At 30.0% G+C, this 25,503-nt stretch overlaps 4 protein-coding genes across 8 annotated transcripts; 1 reads left to right on the forward strand and 3 right to left on the reverse strand.

Annotated features, from left to right (window-relative positions):
• Positions 1-1,878: 1,878 nt before the first annotated feature.
• On the reverse strand, positions 1,879-4,029 carry LOC101515573 (protein RKD2). The gene is made up of 3 exons (XM_004502611.4): positions 3,768-4,029; positions 2,927-3,434; positions 1,879-2,243 (listed from the first exon to the last, which is right to left on the reverse strand). Exons 1-3 carry the CDS (start codon positions 3,854-3,856, stop codon positions 2,085-2,087), a joined length of 756 nt encoding a protein of 251 aa, XP_004502668.1. The 5' UTR covers positions 3,857-4,029; the 3' UTR covers positions 1,879-2,084.
• A 4,932-nt stretch (positions 4,030-8,961) lies between these two features.
• Positions 8,962-12,651, forward strand: LOC101488326 (protein ABIL2-like). Of its 3 annotated transcripts, none has more exons than XM_073368443.1 (10): positions 8,962-9,090; positions 9,658-9,870; positions 10,027-10,109; positions 10,210-10,360; positions 11,146-11,245; positions 11,439-11,531; positions 11,628-11,670; positions 11,766-11,851; positions 11,979-12,127; positions 12,221-12,651. In XM_073368443.1, the coding sequence occupies exons 2-10, from the start codon at positions 9,766-9,768 to the stop codon at positions 12,389-12,391; spliced, it is 981 nt and encodes a 326-aa protein (XP_073224544.1). In that variant the 5' UTR covers positions 8,962-9,090; positions 9,658-9,765; the 3' UTR covers positions 12,392-12,651. The 3 variants fall into 3 exon arrangements, with proteins under 3 accessions (XP_073224544.1, XP_004502669.1, XP_012571895.1); XM_004502612.4 differs by having other exon boundaries at positions 9,023-9,165; XM_012716441.3 differs by lacking the exon at positions 8,962-9,090 and adding an exon at positions 9,201-9,308.
• Positions 12,652-12,908: 257 nt separating this feature from the next.
• Positions 12,909-16,384, reverse strand: LOC101488649 (uncharacterized). Of its 2 annotated transcripts, XM_004502616.4 has the most exons (4): positions 16,233-16,384; positions 15,874-15,947; positions 15,066-15,787; positions 12,909-13,640 (listed from the first exon to the last, which is right to left on the reverse strand). In XM_004502616.4, the coding sequence occupies exons 3-4, from the start codon at positions 15,734-15,736 to the stop codon at positions 13,178-13,180; spliced, it is 1,134 nt and encodes a 377-aa protein (XP_004502673.1). In that variant the 5' UTR covers positions 15,737-15,787; positions 15,874-15,947; positions 16,233-16,384; the 3' UTR covers positions 12,909-13,177. The 2 variants fall into 2 exon arrangements, with proteins under 2 accessions (XP_004502673.1, XP_004502671.1); XM_004502614.3 differs by having other exon boundaries at positions 15,066-15,947; positions 16,233-16,380.
• Positions 16,385-17,893: 1,509 nt separating this feature from the next.
• LOC101489644 (uncharacterized) lies at positions 17,894-22,186 on the reverse strand. 2 transcript variants are annotated; one of them, XM_004502618.4, is made up of 9 exons: positions 22,030-22,186; positions 21,442-21,672; positions 21,046-21,277; positions 20,539-20,689; positions 20,048-20,270; positions 19,856-19,947; positions 19,583-19,718; positions 18,794-19,125; positions 17,894-18,318 (listed from the first exon to the last, which is right to left on the reverse strand). In XM_004502618.4, the coding sequence occupies exons 1-9, from the start codon at positions 22,074-22,076 to the stop codon at positions 18,068-18,070; spliced, it is 1,695 nt and encodes a 564-aa protein (XP_004502675.1). In that variant the 5' UTR covers positions 22,077-22,186; the 3' UTR covers positions 17,894-18,067. The 2 variants fall into 2 exon arrangements, with proteins under 2 accessions (XP_004502675.1, XP_073224230.1); XM_073368129.1 differs by lacking the exon at positions 22,030-22,186 and adding an exon at positions 21,769-21,903.
• Between the last annotated feature and the right edge of the window lie 3,317 nt (positions 22,187-25,503).

Below are 25,503 nucleotides of genomic sequence, written 5' to 3' on the forward strand. Positions count from 1 at the left end.
TAAAATTTTAGATGTTACGTTCTATTTTAAAAAATTAGGCCTTTAATAAAAAGAAATAAAATTTTAATAATTAAAAAAGAGATAAAATAAATTTTTGTCTCTTTAAAATTTAATTTTAGTCTTTATAAAAAAAAATTTAATTTTTTAGTTTCTAAATTTTTTTATTCAAATAATAAATTTTTTAGAGACTAAATCTAAAATATCGTAATTTTGTAGGGGTTGCAAATATATTTAACAAAAAAGAATTCATCTTTATATTATAAAAATAAAGATTTTTGGGCTTTTAATAATTGGGGACCTATTTTTAGAGACTAAAGTTAAATGTGAGATTAAAAATATTCATCTTTATATTAAAAAAAAAAAAAAAAAGGGTTCTTACCAATTGGGGGTTTGTGCTTGGGCTGCTTGCCCGGCGGCCCAACCCAATAGCGGGTCGTGGATGGTATATTAAAATAAGTCTTATATTTTCAACGCTTTTAAATTTAAATAATTTAATAATAATATGATCATGTATGATCATCTAACCGTTAATAACATAACATAAATGATAATATGAATATGTATGATCATCTAACCGTTTTTATTAATATTGTGTTTGAATTAGAAGTTATTGAAGTTAAGATTTATGACGAAGATAAGATGTGCATATAGTTTCTTCCATCTTTCTATGGACACATCCATCAAGTATTGATATGTGAGAAAGAAACAGAGTTTTGAAGAAAATGGCAACAAATTTATTCCTAAATAAGGAAGGTTGAAAAATGAGCATAACACTTCATCAAAGTCAGCGTTAATAACTAGAGTGTTAATAACTAGAGGTGAGTTTTATGTGAAGAAAAACCATAGTATGATTCAAACATGTTGAAAAAGTGGAAAATATGAGCATGTAAATAATAATTGCCTAGGTGGACCAATGTATAATTGCATGTAAAGTATATTTGAGTCGAATCCTTGCAATATATCCCTGATTATAGGAGATGATGGGTATTTGCTGAGAAATTTGAATGTGTCTTTAAGATATGTTTGATCGTATCTGATTGTTTTTTTTTTCTCTTATATTCTAGTGTTAAAGTATTGTGAAATATAATTCTAATAATATTTTGGATAATGTAATTGTATTAAGGATAATAAAGTATTTGAAAGAATTATATGTATTTGTATAAATTTTAACATAACCTGATTTATCGATTGTTATTAAATAATAATTATAGTTTTCTTTTATGTAGTTTTAAGATTTTCACTTTATATATTTTTTTGTTTGCTTGTACTTTTTATATTTGTTTTTCATATACAGTTTATATCTATTTAGTTGTGTGAAGTAGAAGAAATATTTAATGAAAAAATATTTGTAGACACTCACATCTTAAAAGAGAAAGAAATAGAGAGTGTTATGATATGTTAGTAATATAATAAGAATGGAGAAAATGAGATGTTGAATGAATGTATAAAAATTATATGTATATCAATATAAAAGCTTATATTGAAATTACATATGTATTAGTATTACATTAATCTAACTAGATTCAAAACCTTTTTACATAAGTCTTATGCCTCAAGGTTTAACAAGGAAACTCCAATAACTGAATCCTATCATGACTAGGTTGGTTGGTTAAAAAATAGAGTTACCAAAGCATTTTCACGGAAGATAGTGAAATCAAATAAAACTACGTTTAGTACTAGCCTACCGATTTGTTCTTTAAGATGCAAACGTGTTGCATAAGAATAAACCATATATAACATTTAACTCTAAGAAAATTAAGAGCGTAATATCCTAGTAGGTTCCCAAAAGTATATTTTTGCGCTAAGAGATAACATGTTGAAAACTGACTTGTATAGAAAAAAGATCCTAGTAGGTAATATTTGGACTTTTTTGGTGAATATAAGCCATCTTAGGCAAATTGAATTCCAGCTCATAAACTCTAGTCAACAATACATGTGCTTCAGTCAAATTAGTTTCCTAATCTATAGTAGAATATCAAAACATCAATTGTTAAAGGAGTGTGTTTCCATGTGATTCTTGTGTTTGGTATTTCTTTACATTTACTCTTATAACATCCAATATTTCAAAGCAAAGACGGTGAAATTCAAGGTCTAGAGCCAATTAATCTTCTCCTCTTGTAATTAGCTTTAAAACAAGCCTGCCTCAGCCTTTTTATTTCTTCATTCAATTCAATTCCCGGAAGTTTCTCCAACATCTTTTTGTGTTTCTCCAACTTCACAACCTCGTCAGCCAAACCCATTTTCTGCATCATACAACATATAAATAACACACTATACTTATCACCTAACTAAAATCTTTAACAAAATATAAACAATTTGTGATTTTTAGATTGTACTAAAATCTAATATGTGCTTTATGCCACTTGTTAATTAAATAAAAATACAAATAGAAATAGAAATTTTGAGTTGTAAATAACAATTTTAAACATAGAATTCAATGCATAACTTTCAATATAATTTTTCTATATTTAATTCTTTATCATGTGTTGTCATAGAGTATTTGCAAAAAAATATAGGTAAGGTAAGAACTAAGTCTTCTATATTCAAATAATCTTAAATTAATAAATTCTATTTTTTTAATCAAAATTCTTAGTTATAATGAACGACACATTCTCATTAAAAAAAATCTTTGAAATAACTAATTATCTTAATGAATACTATATAAAATTCTCATTATATTTTTTACCTATTAAAAAAGGGCAACACACAAATACAAAGTTTAAAGTTTTCAATTACTATCACTATTCCTTGTGGATACTGGTCCTACCATTTGAGTGAATCTACAGAGAAAAATAAGAGATTCGAGCTCCTTGCACAAAGTTTATATTTTTTAAACAGTTCTAAAATAAATAAATAATCAAAAGATAATGTTATTTTTCAAGAAGTTGAAAATGTGGGGCATGAAACAAAACAAAATAGAATATACCTTGAGGTTGTCGATGAGTAACACCAAGCTCTTTAGTTTTCTATGAGGCCACCTTGTGATTTTGAGCTCCCTACACCTTCTCTTCAAAAGGGTTAACCCCACATTCAATCTCTTAGCAGCCAATGTTATAGGAACATTAAAATGCTTCTTTATATCATCAAATTCCAATAAAGAAGACCTTTTTTTCTTGCTAGAACAACCACTAAGCAATGCCAATGACAATGGCTTCTCTTTTTCCTCCTCTTCCTCCTCTTTCTTGACACAACTCACAAACCCATTTTCAATAAAACCACTCACACCTTCATCATTGCAATGTTCCAATTGGGGTAAGACTGCATTGAGGGGTTTTTGGTCGACCTCAAAATCTTGTTCGAGGTGTGGAAGGTTGAAGTCAAAGTTGAAATTTTCAAGATCTTTGAACTCATCACTGATGTAAAGTTCATTCCTTTGGAACTCAGTTTCCCAATTAAAATCAACGAAACCATCAAGCGGTGAAATATCCATGATTCTGTACAACATTAAACACACAAAAATACCAACAAACAAAGGGGGAAAAGTTATTATTATAATTATAAATAAATAAATAAACAAGAAAACAAGAAAACAAAGTCTCTATCGACCTCGAAAGTCGCGAAGAGAATGTTCCACTTCCACAAATCATTATAGAAAGAAACACAACACAGTAACACTATTCTATTAAATAATTTATGAATTACTAACATATTGGAATAAGAACATGTAAATAAAATAAGTAAACAAGAACAAGATAGTAATGTTGTGGAATGAAAGGACAAAAACAAGGAACATGGTTGAAATGAAATTAGTGAGACATGAAACTAACTTGTCTTCTGGTGTGTCGATTTGTTGAGGTTGAGCATTGTAAAAAAAGTTGGAACCTTGAGTAATTTGATGTTCCGTGAAAAAGTCCATAGCAGTGAGAGAGAGAGAGAGAGAGAGTATAGTACGGTTACAAGAGTGTATGAAGCATAAATGGGTGAATGTGTGTATTTATTTATGTATGTGTGTGTGATTGGAAATTATGGTAGTGGTGGTGAATGTTACGAATTTTCGGATGAACGTGGTGAGTTTAATTTGGCATTGAATTGTGGAGTAATTCAATTGCAATTATACAAGGGGGCTGCATCATAATCATAATTATAATTATATTATGAATTTTGCATTTGAATTTGGATTTTAACGCGTTATTACTCATCCATTAGCGCCCATAACGAGGGTTATCCTTTTACATTTACATTCATTCATGCTCATACATACATATTACATACATACATGTGCGTGTCATCACATCTTCATTACATCTAAACACAACTATCATTTTCTTTTTTTTATAACTAAATAAAAAGAGTGCAGTGACAACGCACATGTTGTAAAAATGTTTTATAGAGTCCTTCTCAACTATCTATTTATTATTTATCTTTATTTAATAATCACTATCAAAATAACTACTCAATATTTATTCTTTATTATACGTGAATGTAGAAGTGTATAACCTTTTATATTCCACTCTCATATTACACTGCCTAGCCGTTTTTTCTCAAATAAAATACAATTTTTAGTTGTAGAAGTGTCTTATCATGTGTATTTTCAACGGAATATAGTTTTTTCAAATATAACATGTATATTTCTTTATATAACTTTTTCCTTTTCGAAAAAAATTTAAAAATAAAAAATATATAGTATTTTATATGTTTTTTTTACATATGAGAACATGGTACAATGTCATATAGTATTGCTCTAATTTTTAGAACACGGTCATTTCTAAATATGTGTCACGTGTATTATTTAAACAATAAAAATTATAAGTAGTATATTGTAATTTTTTTAAATTTTTTATCTAAAATATACTTTTTCTATTAAATAACGTTTGCATGAGTTAGGTTCTTAGAACTCATCAGAGCAAGTCTCGAGGTTTAAAGAGTACTGACAAAAATACTTACAAATAAGTTTTTTATGAATGTGAGTCAACTTCTTACTAACTGAATTAATCTTCGTGGATTAATCTAAAACTTTAAAGATACACACTACTAATAAAAAATATATTTTCTTTAAAACTAGTTAATTATTAATATTATCTTTTAAATAACATACCAATGAAAAATATTGTTTAATTTACCATGTATAGTAAATTATAATTAATGTAATATGATTTTTCAAATTTTAATCATGGAGAAATTTAGAAAACACAATAATTACAAATACATGTGTCTCGTGAATGATTTTTACAATAAATTAAAATTGTTTTATTATAATTATCTTCAAATTTAATGTGTTAATTAATTGATTCAGTAAAGAAAATCTTTTAACTACTTGATTAATGACAAATATTTATCATCCATATGATTTATATAGAAAATTATAATTAATGGATTATAAAGTTCTTCAAACTTTTAAGGATAAAATATTTAAGAATATTTAAGAGACAAATTACTAAGGAATTATACATTTTCTTTTAACCAATTGAATCATGAAAAATATATATTACGTGTGTAGTGTATATAGTAAATTATAATTATTGTATGGAATTGATTCATGAAAGTTCATCATTTAACTAAAATAATGATGACAAAATTTGTTATATCTGTAGTTTAAATAATCTTTTAAGTAATTAGCCATTAACAAAAATTTGTCATGTGTCTGATTTATCAAGAAAATTATAATCGATGTATTATACGTTTTTTAAATTTTTATGTACATGACAACATTCAAAAGATATCCTATACATATTTTTTTTCCTTAATTAATTGATTCACGAAAGTTCATTTTCTAAATTAATTGATAAAAAATAACCATTTGTCATGTGTATGTTTGATGCAAGTATATTTTTAATAATTTTGGATTCAATTTGAATTTTGTGAGAAAATATTATAAAAAATGACCGAAATCAAACACCATATCTTTAATTATTTATAGTTTTTTTTCTCTAAAATTTGAACTAAACTGACATATTACACACATATCGATAAAATTTGGTTCAAAATAAAAAACTATAATATGTGATAAAATCCTATTTTATAAAAGTAGGTTTAAATATGTGTATAAATGTTAATCGCATTGAGATAAACCATCAAGATGTTATTCGTCATTTTGGTTTGGTTCTTATTTTATGATAATATATATATATAAACAAATCAAATCAAATTGTCTATTTTTTTTAAAAAATTATCAATCAAAATTTCCGATTAATTTAAAGTTTTAATCCATATAATTTATTTGATTAAACATATTATAAATTCAAATTAAGATATTTAAGTCTACATTAATCACACACAACAATATATACTATTAAAGTATATTATGATAAGAGCTTGGATGATTTGTGTATGTAAGTGATTGATTTGGATTGTCAATATAAATATAATTAGAATGTGAAGCTAAACATGTGAAAGTTTGTCCTGTTTTTTGCTTAAAAAATATTGCACTTGGGAACATAATTGAGTTTTCTCAAATCCAAACAACCCAGATTCTCAGGGTCTGACTACATTGTGTTTAAATAAATGGGCTTTTTACGGCCCAATTTATCCTCTCATTCTGCTACTTTGGGCTGTGCCCTTAAATTTAAGAAATTTTTCAAAAAAAAAGACTGAAAAATGAAAAGGGGGTGGGGAGATATTCTATGGGACCCACCCAATTCCCATAAGTCACGCAGGTGAATGAGGATAGCAGAATCCCATAAAAGAATAATTTAAATTATTTTCTTATCGTCTTATACTAATGCTGTCACTAAAAGTATTGAATATGTTTCGTCAAAAAATAAAAAAAGCATAATTATTTTGTTAAAGAAAAAATAAATTAACAAGGAAAAGTGAGCACCGCAAAACATAATCGGCGCGAGAGAGCCATCATAGTCCATGGATTGGAGGCCATAAGTCCACTCATTAATTTACGTTTCAAACTGCTATCTCTATTTCTTGACCAAAATTAATGAAATGTTTTGTTTAATAATCCCTATTTTAAAAGACCTTTTTTTCAGACAAAGTATTTTTAAAAGACTCAAACACTACTAAATTCAAGTATATAGTTCAAATATTTATTTATTTAATATCAATAAATTATAAAATGTTATAATATATTTGTAAGAAAGAAATAGGAAATAAATCATGATCTCTGGATTTTCAATTATTACATTACATTGACATCAATTTTTGGTTTGGGCCGAACATAGACAGACAAGTAGCTTGCAACCCCAATCCTTCCCTTTTGCGTTGAGATGATAATGAGTAGGGTTTGGGTAGGGTACTATAATACTTATTTTCATACATGCGATTTAAAAAAAATACTCATATATGTGTCCGTACTCTCTTGGATATCAACTTTAATACTTGTACCTTAATCCTATGAGTACTTAAGTACTCGTACCCATATCCATTATCTACGCTTTAACTAAAAAAAATCGATAAATAAATAATATTGTTGTGATTAAATTTAAAAATTATTCAAATATCTTAAATATAATCATAAAATATTATAAATTAAAATATTTTCTAACTCAAAACATTTCAAATGAACACTCGTTACAATTCACATTTAAATATTCATAATAATGTTTTATTAAGTTGCAAGTCATACGACAATATTATATAAGATAATTGATACAAAATTGCAAGTATAATTATAAAGTCACGATTAATAAGATATAACTATTAGTTATAGAATCATAATTATTTATCTATTTATCTCAATCAGATTATTAAAGAATTTACAAACGTTTATGTTTCAATTATAAAATATTGTAGTGGTCCAATGATATTAATAGATGTTAAAACAAAAAAGAAAATAATTAATTAAACTAAACTAATAAATAAATAATTAAATAAATAATATATTTATATAAATGCGGGTGCATGGCAGGGTGAGTACTATAGTATCCGTACCCGCACTCATACTCGTTTAATTTTGTAGGTAATTACCCGTCTCCATGCTCATACCCATTATGCGGGTTTTACCCTACCTATTGTAGGGTTTTTTTTGCGTATACCCAATGAGATTATGTCTAATTGTCATCCCTACTTTTGCGCTATTTGTTGTTGTCTACTTCTTACATTTAGGGGCGGAAATATGTCCATTGATTTATAGGAGTTGATAGCCAAGTTTTTTTTGTAGTTTGTCATTCATTATTAAACATATACTTACTACACCATATTTTTCTCATTTCATTGTGGACCCATGTCTCAATTGGAAAGATTTGAAAAGTTCTTAATTTATATTTTTTTTATGAGTATAAATATAGTTAGAATTTCATGTGATTTTAACGGATTGATTTATGGAGTTATTGTAAACTACCTATATACAATTAACTTATTTTAAAATAAAATTCAAAATGCATGTTTTTGTTAATTATATTATATGGTCAAATTAAGTTGAGAGGTATAAACATTTAAAGTACTAATAAAATTCAAATTAAGATTGGGAAGATTCTCCTGCATACCCTGAAGCTTGAGTCACATTAGTTGTTTGTATTCATTTGGAAAATAAAATTCAAATTTGCATGTGAAATGATTTTACTATACTTTTGCAATCATTCCCATCACCACCTCATCCGCTTTGGACAAATGCAACAAGTCAAAAACATAAATCCCCTAAAGGTAAAACCGTAAAACCTTCTGTCTACCCTTACTCTTTTTTTCTGAAAAATCAAACACACCATTCCAAAATTTAACAATAAAAAAATTCAATAAATGACAACCAATCGAAAAAGTTGATTAAATAGTTATTTAAATGTTTTTTCTCAATAAATAAATATTAAAAAATGTGAAGATTGTCCTTCAAGTTGCATCCAACACCACAGACTATACAGTTTCTGTATCCCAAAGCACACAACTCATATTCATACATTTTTATTTTTAGTAATTATATAGAAAAAGAATAATAATTATAATAAATATAGAAAAAGAATAATAATTATAATAAATAAAAAATTATTATTCTCCTGATTCCTCAACCAATATTGATTGATTTCGACGTGCTCTCCTCTTCTTCCACTCTTCAACTGTACATGTTTGAAAATTTTCATTTTAAAGTTGTCCCTTTCCTTTGTTTTGGTCAAAAACCGAACACTTAACCGTTTTGAGTGAGTTCTGAAGAAGTGAAAAGGTTATCTCAAAAGCGTGTTTCCTTTGACGTTTGGTTTCAAATGCTGCAATTGGGTTTGTTTGTTTCTTCATAACCCTCTTCCCTGTTTGTTTTGTTAACAACTTGGTCGCTCTTTGTGAAAGAAAAAGGTAATTAATGAAAAATTGAAAATTACAAAAACCTTCATTTACCCCCCACTTTATATTTTCTTGTTTATTTATACATTTTGTTGTAAATTTTGATGATTTTAAGGATTGGGTCGGGTTTGCTTTTGAGGGAAATTTAATAAAATGTGAGTGTTGTTGAAGATTCAGGAAAAACAATGATGGAATTCTGCTGTTTAGTTTAACTTTTTGTCTGTTATAGTTGCAGAACTGTCTCAAAGTTGTAGTGTTAATGTCTATGTTGTGTTTATATGCAATTGATTTTCTTAAAGCACTATGTGTTACAGCTATTCTTTTGTAAGATGATTAGCTTTTGGTATTTTATAATCTGTTAAGAAGAGGTTGTCTCCTTCTTTAACCGATTTATTAGATTTAATTCTTGTGAACTGTATATTTTATTTAGGGCTTTTTGTTTACACAACCTTGGTATAAAGGGTAGTGCTGATTTTGGTTTTGATTTGTTTCTCTTTGTCTTAGGTATCACTTTCTCTTTTTACCTCTTCACTTTCCCAAGACACAACTTAGAACTTGAATTTCCTATCAATTTTGTGGATAAAGGTGGTCCTTCTTCCTCTACTTTCATCCATGGGGAAGGTCACTACTTCGACAGCACCGCATGTATCTCAAGAACCTTCCAATTTCGACGAGGTTTATATGCAGCAGAGCTTGCTCTTTGATGATAGCTTGAAGGTACATACATTTGCTACTTTTTGGGCTATAACTGTTTGACTCAACCCCTTGATTTCACTGTTAAGATCATTGTCTAATGTATCTGTTGCTTTAATTCAGAGTAGAATAAATATAGTGTTTTGTTAATTATTTTTATTTTTTCATATGTTCTCTTAGGATTTGAAAAATCTGAGAACACAGTTATATTCAGCAGCGGAATATTTTGAACTCTCGTACACCAACGACGACCATAAACAGATGTGAGTTGCTATGCTAAAGCTGGTATATATTTATACCTATTTGCCTATACTGTCGTATTCTTTATACCCTTGTTTTCTCATTCTATTGTATGCCTTTCAGAGTGGTAGAAACACTGAAGGACTATGCCATCAAAGCTCTTGTAAATACAGTGGACCATTTAGGTTCTGTTACCTATAAAGTAAATGACTTGTTGGATGAGAAGGTTGTTGAAGTTTCTGGAGCGGAGCTACGTGTATCTTGTATTGAACAGGTATAATTAATTAGAACAAAAAAAAAGGTAAAGTTAATCACAAGAAAGTCCAGTAAATCAACGCTGATGATAATAAGATGAATACTTGACTTTTAGGCAACATTTGTTTTTTGAGATTGGAAAAAATATCCTTATCGGTTTGATGTTCTGAGAATTAATATTTTAAAGGTTTGCTGAAAAGCATTTCATGCCTAGCTCATTTCCTTTTTTCACTGATAGGTACCAGAACATTAATAAAACATCTAAGTATCTAAATCTTTTTACAGTTTAAACTTTAGTATTTTGTTCATTAAAGAGAACTTAGAGTTCTCTGCATTATGTACTTACTGAAGATCTTTGCATTGTTTTAGTTGCCAAAAAAGGAATAGGAAGTGAGGGTTCTGCTGTCACAGTACATCTTTAGGTCTTGTCATGACAGTACATTCGCGTTCTATGCTTGCTTAGAGTGGCATTAATTTATTGCTCCGATATAATGGTAGTTTGGTGAACATACCTTAAAAAAAATTTATCTCCAGAAGTATGAAACATAACCGGAACTGTCATCCTTAGTTATTGATTTTGAGTGAAAGGCTTGTTTTGACAATACCCTGCTATTTGTGTGTCTGTTCAATATTTTATGAAGATACTTAGTTTGTTCCATTCAATTCAAAGCATAATTTTGCGTCTGCAGTTGTGTTTGAAGATCGTCCTTTTCTTGATATTGTTGATTCAAATTTTTATTATCTTACTAAAGATAAATCTTATGAAAATCTCCAACATTGTTTTTCCTTAATGTGGTACATTAGAGAATGAGGACTTACCAAGGGCATATGGATCACAAGGGCCGTACCCAACAGTCATTGGTGATCAGTACTCCAAAATATCACAAGCGTTATATCTTGCCAGGCACGTTTAACATTTTCCTTGTTGAATGAGAGAAAAAAAGAGAGCCACTCTGATACCATGTTGAATGAGAGAAAACGAGAGAGACACGGTTTCACCATATGTATCTCTTGTCTCTCATTCAACATTCCTGAACTCTTTACTAATAGAATTGTGTTTATGATGATAAATGATCACACCCCTTACATAATTTCAGTAGGGGAGACCATGATTGGTGCAAACCACACAAAGTCAAACTATGTTGGATGCAGCCTTGATGAAGAAGAGGAGTGGCCTCATTTTAGAAATGGTATCTTTTTTTTACTCCCCAATATTTCAATTTCACTTATCTAAGGGACTGCTATTAAAAATCTTATGTTGCGTTTTTTCTGTTTGTATCCGAAAGCTGTTCGAGCTACAATTAGAGAAACGCCGACATCTACAACACGGTAACTAACTAAAAATGCTGCATGTTATTATTATGGGATAAAGTTGGTCAATGATTCAAATGAGGATCTTCATTTTTATTATTATTTTGATGCAGTAAAGGGCTTTCACCATCACCTTCTGTACAACCTCAAAGACCTGGACCCTTTTCATTCACTTCAACCATGCCCAAAAAAGATTTAGGTTGTACACACATACTAAGATATGATATATATCTCAAAAGCTCATTGCTTTGTTTATTACTTATTAGTGCTGAAGATGAAAAACTCATTACAATTTGAATTTACAATCTTTTTTACATACGTTGAAGATAAACGGTCAGTTTCTCCATACCGGTTCCCGCTTCTGCGTACTGGATCTCGGTCAAGTAGTAGGCCTACAACACCAAAGACGAGTAGACCGAATACTCCAAAGCCAACCAGACCAATCACACCAAATCCTTCTAATGCAAAACCAAGGGTGAGTGACATAAATCATAGTTGTATGCTATTCAACACATTGGTAATAAGTTCTGTAGTTTATTTAACTGCATCTTCATTTATGTTCCTACAGTACCCTTCTGAGCCACGCAAATCAGCTTCAATGCGATTATCTGCTGAAAGGGACAATGGCAAAGATGCAGAACAATTCCCCAGTAAAAGTAAACGGCTCCTGAAGGCCTTATTAAGCAGACGCAAGTCTAAGAAGGATGACACGCTTTATACATACTTGGATGAGTATTGATACCTAGAATATATAGGAAGCATAGCAAATGCGTTGTAAAATCTTGAGAACAAGTCAATTTTGCTTTAGTTTTACCCATTTTGTTTGATAGGTTGCACTTTTTCACCATTTTATCTGAACTGTATAATGTAATCTTTATTTTCCAGTATTTTACTACTGCAAGCTCCCAAAATTATCTTGTGAAATAGTGTAATAGTTCAAGAATTATTTTAAACGTGGATCATGTAGTCATTTATATAATCAAAGTAAATTTGGCTTCATTTCTCTTTCTTTTGTGCTATATTAGCTGGAAGCAGGGATCAAATTCATGGTGTTTGAGCAACAAACTAATGGAAACGTGGAATTATGTATCTTGGATTTTGAGTTTTTCTTTTCCCCCAAAATATGGCATTATAAATTACTAAATATTGTTGTGTGTGTATGTGTTGCATATAATTGTAATTTCTTTTTTCTACAGACTTATTCTAACCAACTTTCATGGAACATTTTCAAAGCAAGATTTTCTCAACGCAGCGAATAATAAAAAAACATGGACATGGAAAGCCTTGCATTGCTACATTACACACATTCTTTATACACAAATGTCATCTTTAAATATATACAACTAACCGGCTTAATGAAAGAGGAATATTTACAAATGATGGAAATGAAAACAACGGATAACATTATATATATATATATATACACACTCTTTTGAATCATATCAGCACAACAGAACTCAAACTCCAGAAGAGCATAGCAGAAGCACACAAACATTAGTCAATGTCCCAATCAAGATGTCATCATTTACAATGAAGGAAACATCCATCCCATGGTCCAACCAAGAAGCAAACCTGCCCCAGCAAGGCAACCCACTGCAAAAGCGACAACACATTTTCTAATTCCACGTTTTCTATCACTACTCTTCCTCTTATCAGCTCTGCCTCGGTTTTTCTTAAGCTGCGTTCCCGGTAAGCCTGCTGGAATTTTTTTTAACAATGGCTGGTTTTTGTTTCTGAGTTGAAGGCAGAGGTTCTCGAGCTGCAGCATGTAGAACCACTGCTTGTATGCAAAGAGTTGAGAAGCCTGTCGAAAGAAAAGACTAAGGATATGCTCCTTCTCGTTGTAGGCTTGCTGTGCTGCTTTCTCGGCTTCTCTTGCTCTTGTTTGAGAATGACACAATGCTTCCAACAGCTCCGTAATGTTGCTATTCTCGGAATTTATTTGACAATCTTTGTTGCTTGAATAAGAATCTTTGCTCTGGCCGGAACTGAACATATAGAGCAGATAGTTCGACAATAAATTTAATTTAGCATAATCATAAAACTTCTACAAAAAAGTATAAAATTGTAAAACATTACTTCCCAAAAAAAGAAAATAAAAGAAAAAAATGCTGATAGAACCAGAAACCCAATAAACTTGAGATGAAACTAAGAACAGAACAATAAGATATTATAGATGCTATTACAATTATTAATGCCTCCGCCAATTATTAAATGTCAATCTCATATCAAATGCTATTCCAAACTAAGGTGAGTTTTGCAAAATTAAATATATGCAATTAAGAAGATGACAAGTCTTTCTCGTGCAGAAGGAGTACTGATGTGAGTGCGCAAAATCTGGATGGAAATACACTCATGCTCATAGTTCTTGTAGGTTTCTTTTCACACGGTCAATGAATTGTGATCACATCGGTTTCTTTCTATCACAGAGCCTATCAAATGTCATCAATGTTTGACATGCATTCTAAATTCAGACGTATTGAATGGCTGCAAATCATGGTTATCGAATACAGATTCATATCGTGATTCTGAAGACCTAATTTCAAAATTTCAGATCGAATCTTAATATGAATTGTAAGACATGTGATCAATAAATACATTTTTAAGTAACAACAAGTGACATGAGCAAAAAAACACAGTGGAGCAGTAAATGGAAGAAAACAAGTAGGGACCAAAGAGAGAGCACTATCTTCAAAGAAGACAAGGGAACTAAGGGGGGGGAATAGAGAAGACAGAGGAGAGAGGGTGCGAAACACCATGTAGACAGGATGGAAGAAAAACACACTGTAGGAGGGAGTGGAGACTATAAAGGCAGTATTCTAATTTCTAGGGCTCTTCAATGCCGACATCCTCACACAGTCACACACTTAGTTAGCACAACAGATGGATAACCAAAACACTACTTTTACCAAATCTGTAAGTGCAAGTAGTCGGAGCCAAAAGTCCGTTGACCACGGAGATCTAAGAAAATTAACTTAGTCGGCCCACAAAGTTATCATATCCTGGATGGGTCAAGAGTGAAGTGGTCCAGGATCCCACTTGATGATGCATGGTATGAATTTATGACAACTTTCTCCCATCATAGAAACTCAAAAACAAATTACAGTTGGCAAAGTGATGGGAAGGAGAAGGACCATCATAAAATAACTTCAAAACCCATTCAAATTAGTAATTATGAAGAGGTGCATGTCCTCGTATTACTTGAAGACAAATAGTTTATATGGCTTTGAAATTGAAGTATGGAACAATGGATACAGTAAAAGACTAAAAGTAGCACTAAGCTATATAAAATGAGTACCATCTCATGAACAATGTAACAACAACTTAAACATGAACAAACAACATTTGTATTCCTAATAAAGACCATGATGGCATATATTACAGAAAAAATTGTAATCTCAATGCAGCATTACCTGAAATGACTGTTTGAATCCTGAAAAGAACAGCCAGAAGTAGGTGTATAACCATCGGCATTGGAAGAACCAGTCTCAGATTTCTGGTTTAAAAGTGATGGTGAAATCTTATCATGATCAACACCCTTTGAGAATCTCTGCCTAAAATGCTTAGGCTGCGGATGAGGGAGATCACAATTTTCAATATTCTCAAGTGACTTCTGAGCAACCAAGGAAGCCAACTCATCTGTTCCAGCAGTGCGCCACCACGGTCCAGGTTTCTCAGTTCCTATCCAATGTGATTCCAGACTACATGATGTCAATTTTTCAGAGACCGAGAAATCGGAAACATCACAGTCCAAAAAACGACCATCAGTAAACCCAAATTCCTCCTTCTGATCTATCTTCTTGGGAGTAAAATGCAAATCATTATTATTCAATGACGCTTCCATTTTTCGCATTCTGGTATTGTGGCTGTTTCTCATACGTGTAGGAGAGACATGCCGTGGCTGATCTACGGAAAAATTATCGCTTCCAACATAAGAAAAAGCATCAAAGTCAATGATAGATTGATCTTCCCCATTCTTAACATTGCCATCAAGAAATTCGGCATAGAAGTCACCAAGCTCAGTCTTGCAGGAATAATTTGCTTCACCATCGAAATTGCTTTTCACATGTAGCCACCATTTCATATCTGGTAGCTTATCAGAATTTTTATTATCTGGTGCTGGAACTGAATCAGCCTGAATTTGATCATTAATTGAATTGCTAAGTTTCCCATCAGCTACTAACTTTTTGGGAAATGAATTAGTACTATAATGAACCCTACCTTCAGCTGATTCCATAGTTCTTGGTCTCCAATTATGACCTAATTTAAGAAGCAGCTTTGTATGAACCCAGCATCTGGTGAATCAGTAAGACATCAACTGAGTCAGAACACTAGATGATTCAAGAGCGTAATGAATTCTAAATCAGGGACGATGCATATGAGTGATTAATTTAATTTATTACGGGAGGGAGAAATTTTAGTAGCGGGGATCAAACCCTAGACTAACCAGAACCTGAATGAATAATTTATATAAATAACATTTATAAGTATGCAATTAATCCTCTAAAAGGCATAATTGAATTATGTAGTTTAGAGGATCAAAATTGGATCATGCAGATCGATGAGAGAGAGAGACTTGCCTTGGTTAATTAAGACGTGGAATTCCATTTTACACGGAAACAAACATGAAAGAGAGAATAGATTTTTCTTTCACATGTAGATAAATTTTCTTTCTTCTCATTTCCTTCTCACATGCTTTAGGACTGTCCTTCCGCTGGTGTCTTGTGTCTTTAGAATATATACCAAATTATTTATTCAAAAATATACTACGTTGATATTGCTCATTAATAAAAATTTAGATCTCTTAAATGAGTTTTCAGATATTTAATATTTGATTCTTATCTGCTTGAAAAATATTTTATTTTTAATATTCTGTGTACTCTGCATATTCTTCTATTCAAATTAATGATCATTTTTATATTTATAATATAGATATAAAAATAATTTAAGTATTAATTTATCAAGATAAGAATTTGTTCAACACCTTTTTATATATAAAAAACTTTGAAAACTAAGAAAGGATAAAATACGGTGTTACATTTATAATTAAAAGTATAGTTAAATCAAAACATAATATAAAAGTAAAAAACACTTTCTTTCGTGTTCCAATTGCTGTCCTTATAATATAGGAAAGAAAATGACGGTCAGATTGATTAGTACCTAAACGATGCATTCAATTATTGAACAGTACGTCACTGTCGTACAGGCAATAACTTCCATTCAACACTTCTCTATTGCTTGCATGAAGTCAAATACATCTCCAAAACGCCATGAATGTAACCCTTTGAAGGGAAGGGTGACCCTCTTTACAAAACTAATACTATATCACTAATATTCTCTCTAATAAATTCTTTATTAAAGAAACACATTCATTCATTTAGATTAGTAGAAGTTTTATCAATCATACGTAAAAAGATATTTATTTAATTAAAAGAATAAGAAAAAAAAAACATGACTACAAGGTAATTTAAGTTAAAAAGTAGTTTTAAACCATCACTCTTTAATAAATAGATAAAGAAAAATTAAGAATACAAAGGATAAAATATATCGTGTAGTCTTTTCAGTTTTACGAAAATATTAAATTGATCATTTAACTTTTTTTTATATTAAGTTAATCTTTAATATTTGTAAAAATTACAATGTTGAACTATTTTTAGTTAAAGTCTCATTTCAATCATTTTTAGTTAAATATTTTAAAAGTAGTACTATAAATTTTGTTATCAAATATATAATATAACAACATAATTGAATTTCTATGTCATTTCATGACATATATTGAGAGAAAACCAATATTTTTATCATTCATTTTTTCAAAAAGTGAATTAAATTACATTACAAATAACTTTTTTTAAAATAACCTCAAAATAACATACTAAAAACCAAAATAAACGGAAAATAATAATATTGTTTAACTAACATTTCCAAATAGGATAATATCATCAAGGTTGATTATCCTCCCCGTCTTTTTTACCATGACAGTATAATAATTTCTTAAGATAAGAGTACATAGTTCTTCTAAAAAAAAAAGAGTACATAATGTTCGTTACATAAAAAATGCAAAGCATGCAATTTTTGTCTATTTACTATGAAAAATGTTTTCGAGACATCAAAGCATGACATCGGACCCTGTGTATTTGATACATCAAAGCTCTCTCCTTGAAATCCGGCCACATAATCTGTGTATTTGATACAGTTTTGAGATACGGTGTCTGATTTGTGTCTTTAAATAACGCAGCTCATATACTATGAAACTGAAATCTTGTTCTAATTTTTTAGGAGCGTGAATTAGCATACAGACAGAAGTTCAAGTTCTCCTCACTGGATTAGAAAACATGATTTTAAAATATATAAACATATGAAGAAATGCTTCATGCATGAAAGAAGGATAAAATATTATCACAAACATTATACAAATTTAGTGATTAACCATCTGCTTATACTTCTTCCTAAGCACGGATAACCTTCTCTGCAGGGGAAGCTTTTCATCTTTTCTTCCTAACTTATCTAAGTAGTATACCATTTTTTTTAGGGTAACCAAAACCTGCTCACTCTCATGTCCAAATCCTTTCTCTTGGATATTCAGTATCCTCCTAAGCAGTTCCAGTAACTTACTGTCATCTTTACCAACTCGGCTTTGAATAGACACTAAGCAGTCCAAAGCCTCCCCTGCCATACATAAAATATATGATAAATATCAGTTTCATAAAGATGAAAAAAAAAAAAAAACTGGGAAAATTATGCTCATCCTTTTTTTCTTCATCATTAGAATTCCATGGTTATACTCAATATGTGAAATGCAACTGAATGGAATTATCTATACCATTATATAAAGACAATTTTTAATTTTGGTCAGACCTTTTTCAGGACAATTTTACCATTATTAACCATTCAGTTTTTTTCCCTCCAAATTTATACTTAAATCAACGCTAGAATTATCAAGAACTCCTTATTAATACAATCTTTTCAAAATTCAAAGTCAAAAACATATGACATGAATATGGACACTGAAATTAAGATAAATAGATATTATAAAACTGAAACAAACGAATTAAAATAAAACAGATATTATACATCAATGGCTATCTTGTGTCATATAAACTTGAGGTAGACTGTGTTTTCAAGGAGGGGAGGGGAAATTTACCAACAGGAAGAGAATCTTCTCCAAAAGCCTTTTCGCGTAGGCGCAAAACCTCCAATGCAAGTTTCTCTGCTTCGTCGTCTTTTTCCAAATGGTATAGTGTAGCTGCAAGTTGCAACATAGGGAAGCTGATGGATTGATCGTCAGTTCCCTTATGCTTTATCACGATTTGTAGGCTTCGTCTCAGCAAATGCTCAGCCTCCGCATAATTCTTTGACCTTGAGTACGAAGTTGCAAGATTTATCATGTGTGTTGCTAAGCTGGGATGCTCCCTTCCTTTGTACCTCTCTGTAATCAATAGGCACTCCTCTAATATCTCTCTGCCTTCTTGCCCTCTTGAAGTGAAGCAATAGAAACCACCAACCACAATAAGTGTTGAGTTACATATGCATAAAGTTTCAATCAAATAGACTAATGTGTTCTTAGTCTTAATTTTTTTCTTTTGGGGAGTGGGAGGTGATACAACAAAATTATTAGGTTATCTAAAGACGCAAATGGTGTGTAAAAAGTACTTTTAAGTTGTCTGAACTTATTCATAAGAGAATAATTTTGATGCACTATCAGTATAAATCGTTTTACACTGTCTGGTGTTTGCCAATCACAAGCCATCATGTGTACAACATTTAAGTTAGATATAATAAAAGTCTAACTTTTCTAATAATCAAACGATTATGATTGCCTAATAGTGTAAAAGCTTTTCACACTGTTAGTGTTTATGAGTTAACTCCTGTTTGTAAATGCCAATAGTACTTAAAAATCTTTTGCTCCTAGTACCAAGTTTATGAAGCTTACCTCCCAGAAGTATGGAGTAACTCCGCTAGATCTACCCTCATCTTTTCCATTATACTATTGTTCGGTGACATGTAATTTGAATCCTTCATGACCTTAAGAGCACCTTTGAACAAATGAATTGCTTCATCTGACTTCCCTGCCAAATATATTGCACATCGATTAGTGCCTAAACTTGATAATGCAAAAAATAAAAGGAAAGAAGAAATTGAGGCCAGTATTTGGACCCCATTTAAAGAGAGAACAAAAGCATTGCTGCAGTAATTATGAAGTTACCTAGAGCACACTTCACTTGGGCTAGGGAACTCATAGCCATTCCAATTCTTCCATCATTTTCTCCATATACTTTTGTGTATATGTTTAGAACCCTAGCAACAACAAAAAAAACAATAAAGAGTTAATATAGAACAAAGCAGAACCACTAATGCACTAAATATTGAATAAGGAAACAAAACTAGGAAGTTTAACCTAGTGAAACGACTTTCTGCATCATTGGCTCTTCCTTCTTTCAGTAAAAGATTGCCAAGACTCAATAAAGGTACAACCAAATCCTTACTTTCGGCACCTCTATTTGATTCCAAAAGAGCGATTACATGTTGGTATATCTCTATTGCTTTTGTTGCTTTTCCAATAGAACCAAGAGCTTTTGCCATACCCAAATGGGGTGTGACAAGAATAGTGTTATCCTTGCCTAAAAGAAAGAATACCAGAATTTTGAAAAATGGAACAAATACACAGATCATTTCCTCTAAGATATCTATCTAGAGATGGAGAATTGTTAAAGTAGCTTCTAAGTTCTAACTAGACATGGCCAATTGAAAAATGTCAAGAAAATAGCTGCAGTCTTTTAATCAAACAGTTAAGCAACCCAACATACCCACAGCCATTAACTGCAGATAGATAATAATAATAATAAATCATAGATAAGACTAACATCACTAACGGAAAAATGCACTCACCGTAAATCCCCTCCACAATGTAGAGAGTTCTTTGATATGTGTCGAATGACTCTTCAAACTTGTTCAACGTTGCATACATACTTCCCATATGCATAAGTATTGAATCTAGACGCGGTGTATCATCCTTTAAGGTATCAACAACTTCTTTCAACTGGCCATGAAAAACATGCTTGTCAGACAAGGATAGCAGATAATTGCCTATATTATTGGTGACCATTTATTTGTTCAAGCTTAACAAACCATGACAAATTTGTTAACTCATAATAGAAAATGAAATAAAACTAACAACTGACTCTTCCTTCATTCTCATTATAGAAAAATCTGGTACGATTACCATCCCATATATCTCCAGTCTTAAGTATTAACTTTTACAACAGTTAAAAAGGCATAAAATATTGATTACACTATACTTATACATGATATGGATTCTGAGAGTTGAGCTAATGGCATAAAAAGAAATCAAAATGACTGAAGAATGTACAAGAGGAGGGTTGAGGAAAAAAGTACCAAATTCAACAGAGAACCAACAGATTTCAAGTCTCCAACAGCCACGTAACCAAGAGCTAGTACGTCTAAAATAGCAGCTTCGTCTATGCCTTTAGTGCCTGCATTAAGACGCTCTTTCACCATTTCAGAATTTGCATTAAGCAGGTCTATGGCATCATTTTTCTTTCCCATCTTGATCATTTTTTTCACTTCACCAAATAATTCTTCCAATTCTTTCTCAAAGTTGCTGAATCTGTGAAATGCGGAACTTGCAGAACATTGTTAATCCAAGAATTAAAAAATCGAAGTCACAGTGATGACACAACAACACTCTCTCTGAAGATCATAAAATTATAATACAACAGGAATAAATAATAGAAGAGAGGAAGAGTCAATATCATTTGAACCAATTCCCACCTCTGATTGTCTTTAGGAGCTGAATAACCAGAACTAGCATCACAATGTGGTCCTGTCCCGCCAAGTTCCAACGACCTAGCGAAAGATCTTGAAATGCAGAACCGAGAAATGGTCCTAATGGGTATAATGTAAAGCTTTTCATTGTAACATTGCTTATGATTACAAACTGAGAAGCATATTATTCTTTTTAACTCATGAAGTGACAGCACATGCGGAAGCTCTTTGCTCGTCCTAATTGAGAGGAATAGATAACAAAATATATGTTAGACCAAGCCACCACAAATTATTGTAATCACATAAGTAAGGTAAAATCAAGAGTTGACACACTTATGGATTATCTTCATTTCCACACTTGAACCAAATATTGTGTTCTAATAATTTAAACTATGAAGAAATCACAAAATGATTAACTGATATCAATGCCATATGTAAACACGTGAATGTTTTCAGCGAGTGGTGTTTTATGGTTTTCTTAGTAACCCCAATTAAATGATAAAATATTAGGAATAGAACAGAAGAGTGGAAACAAAGAACCATGTAAAATATATGGAATTCGAAAGGAAGTGATAGAAAAGAAAGAGAGGGAACCTGAATCGAATGAAAGAGGAAGAGGGGACAATACACGAAGCTTCCATAGCATTAAGATCAAAACCTTAGCTCGAATACAGTTATTACAGCACAAAAACAAAAGGATAAAGCGCGGGTTTGTTTTGTGGGCCAATTCACTTCCCGTCTCTTTTCTTTGTTTCTTGGGCCTCTGTTCCGGACTTTTTATTTCTCAATAACCCTTCTTCCCCTTTTTAGTTTCGGAATTTCTTTTCTTACCCCCACATACATTTCAAAAGTATTCATTTTTTTCCCTTTCAAATTAGCAAGTTGGAGGGACTCACTATAAAAGTCAAAATTTAAATAATAAATATATATTTATCAAAATTATTAGAGAATAATTAAACTTAACTACTATATATCAATGTCTAATTCTCTTATTTGAAGCAAAGAAAATTTCTTGTTTAATAACCCCAAGTTTCAATCTTTATTATTGTAATATTTTATTGGCTCAATGATTATTTATATGGAAAACGTGATTGAGCCATATGGAGAATAAAAAGCTTTTAACTTTAAAACATAAAATGAATGGATTTTTATTTGAGTTTACATTAAAAAAATCTCTTAAACTGAATTATAATAATTAAATTATTTTCTCTTTTGAGTTTGTTGAGGTGTCACATTAAGTGATATTGAAACTGCTATATTTTTTCAACATTCTTATCTATCTACTTCCCCAAAATTTGAAATCCCTCAAACCTCAAATTTGAAAATAAAACTATTTCTTCCACTAAATATTTATTTCCCAATTCTTAAATCTAAAAAATGATTTAGAGTGACATTTTATTCACAAAAGATAAACAAAACATGACAGTAAAAAAAAGGTTCAACAACAATCTAAGATGATACATTCCTATAAGACTAGGCAAAAACAAAAACAAAGATCGTTATATTACAATCTGACCTACTTAAGAGAAACAACGATGTTAAAATCAAAACTTTAATTTTATGATATAATTTATCATTTGTTAAATATCATTTATCTCAATCTCAAGTATGAAATACACTCTTGTAATTTATAAAAGTTTTACATAATTCACAACAAGGACAATAATCACGGGTCTCAGTCACACAACTAAATAGTACAAGTATTGAAATGATATGAATTGATAAGGATAATCCTTTTGAGGTTGTAAATTTCAAGAAACATTTTGTGTGAATTTTTGCAGGGAATAAAAATGTGGAAATAGAGGTTAAATGATGATACATCCTAGTTGATTTCAAATCAGGCCACCACTTACTTATCAGAGGATTCATGCTTCCACCTACAATAAGGGTTCCATTTTCAATAGGAGAAGAAGAAATATATATTTAAGAGAAAATGAGACTCTATTTTTAAGATTTGAGAATTTTCATATTTAAAATATTTCAGATTTTTAGGGATGAAGATAAATAGGGATAATAGATAATTATAGTAGATTTTGAGTATTTCATCCACATCTATTTTATTAGTTTGTAGACTTTGTCACATTTGTAGATATTTTATCGTTTTTTGATATTAACGTGTATATTGTAAGTTTGTTCGCAAATCTATCATTTTTTTCTTTTAGCTACTTTGAATTATATTTTTCTTAATCAATGTGATTTTTAACAATTTGAATAAACAAATACCATTTTTTAGTAAAAAAAAAATTTATGTTCATATTTACCTTATAGTCGACCGACATTTAATGATAATTATATTTATTTATAGTATTATATTAAAAAATTAATTTATATACATCGTCAATATAAAAAAAAAAATTATATTGTTAATCAATCATAATCGTTAGATCATCTGTACTGTTTAATTTTTTCATAACTATTTATAATATCACCCACACAATTTGTTATAATTTATCAAATGTATAAACCTCTTGACAATACTAAACTTTTATAATAATATTACGTGAGAATTTTTTTAGCATAATTGCTTTTGCGGTCCTTTAACTTAATTTTAGATTCAGTCATTTATCTTTTTTTTTCGATTTAGTCTATTATTTAATTTTAAGTAAAAACTTGATCCTTTATATCTTAAAATATCAACAATGTTATGAATAATTTACAAAAACTTAGAAAATTCATCAAAATGCATAACTCAAATATTCAAATAAACTCATATTTCAATCTCCAACAACATCAAATTCATTAAATAAAGAATAAAAATATGAGTTTATTTGAAGATTTGAGTTATGAATTGATGAAATTTGCATTATACTGAAGATGATAATTAACTTTATGGGTTTTGTTTAAATTTTTTGATGAATTTTTATAAAAAAAAAATGATAATATTGTTAGCATTTTAAGAAATAAAGGATCAAATTATTATTTAAAATTAAATAAAAAACTAAATAAAATATAAATAAATAAATAAATTATTAGAGTATTACTGAAATTAAGTTAAGGAACTCAGAGCAATTATGCTCGATTTTTTTTTAAATACGTTATCAATATTGTTGCTCCTTTCATATCAATATTATATTTATTTATTAAGATTTAAGGCTTTTTAGTTTTTTTTGTCATATCAATATTATATTTATTTATTAAGATTTAAGGCTTTTTAGTTTTTTTTGGCAATATTAACGTATTATATATTTTGTGTGTGACATTATGAACGTATTAGGCTAATATAGCGGCGAAGCCTCTTGTTAAGGTGTAGTAGTCATTGCCATCCAAAAATTGATAATATATATATCATTACTATAAAATAAAATAATATTAGTAAGTGTGTACTAGATAAAAAACAATACTTATTAGGGTGCACTAGATACATGTGTTATTATATATATATTTTTTATTGTGAAGGAATTACTTATTTATCATATATTTAGTATATAATTTATTTACTATTTATATTTGGCCCTCTCGTGAAAAATGAACTAGCTTCATCATTGGGCTAATGACATATCGACGTATAAGTTTTGTGTTAGCATCAATATTTTTAAAATATTCAAGATACTACAAATATAATTTTTGTAATTTATTGGATATCTAAATAATTAAAAAAATGGAAAATTTGCAATAACAAATATTTTTAAATTTCTTCTTTGTGGTTAGAGGTGGGAATAGGTCAGATCAGGCTTTGAAAGGTCTGAGTCTGGCCTACGATTTATTTTTTAGCCTACGGTCTATCATAGATTTTTTTTTATCTGACCTTTTTAAAAGTTTGGTCTGGCCGGGAAGCCTATTTAAAACCCTATTTAAAATAATTTTTAAAAAATATGAAACAAACATCCTTTAAACCCTAAAAAAATAATTTTTTGTATCAAATAATAGTTTTTTTTTTGAAACAAACACACTTATTATTACCTCTTAAACAAATATAGAACGACTGGTGACTGATTGACTAATTGAACGGCTACCGAATATGGAATGACTACCAAATATAGAATCGCTACCGAATATGGAACAACTACTGAATATGAAATGCTCACTGAGTGATTGCCTAATTGATAGAATTTAAAATAGGAAATAATA

This window comes from Cicer arietinum, chromosome 5 (assembly GCF_000331145.2).
Source record: "Cicer arietinum cultivar CDC Frontier isolate Library 1 chromosome 5, Cicar.CDCFrontier_v2.0, whole genome shotgun sequence".
Taxonomy (NCBI): domain Eukaryota; kingdom Viridiplantae; phylum Streptophyta; class Magnoliopsida; order Fabales; family Fabaceae; genus Cicer; species Cicer arietinum.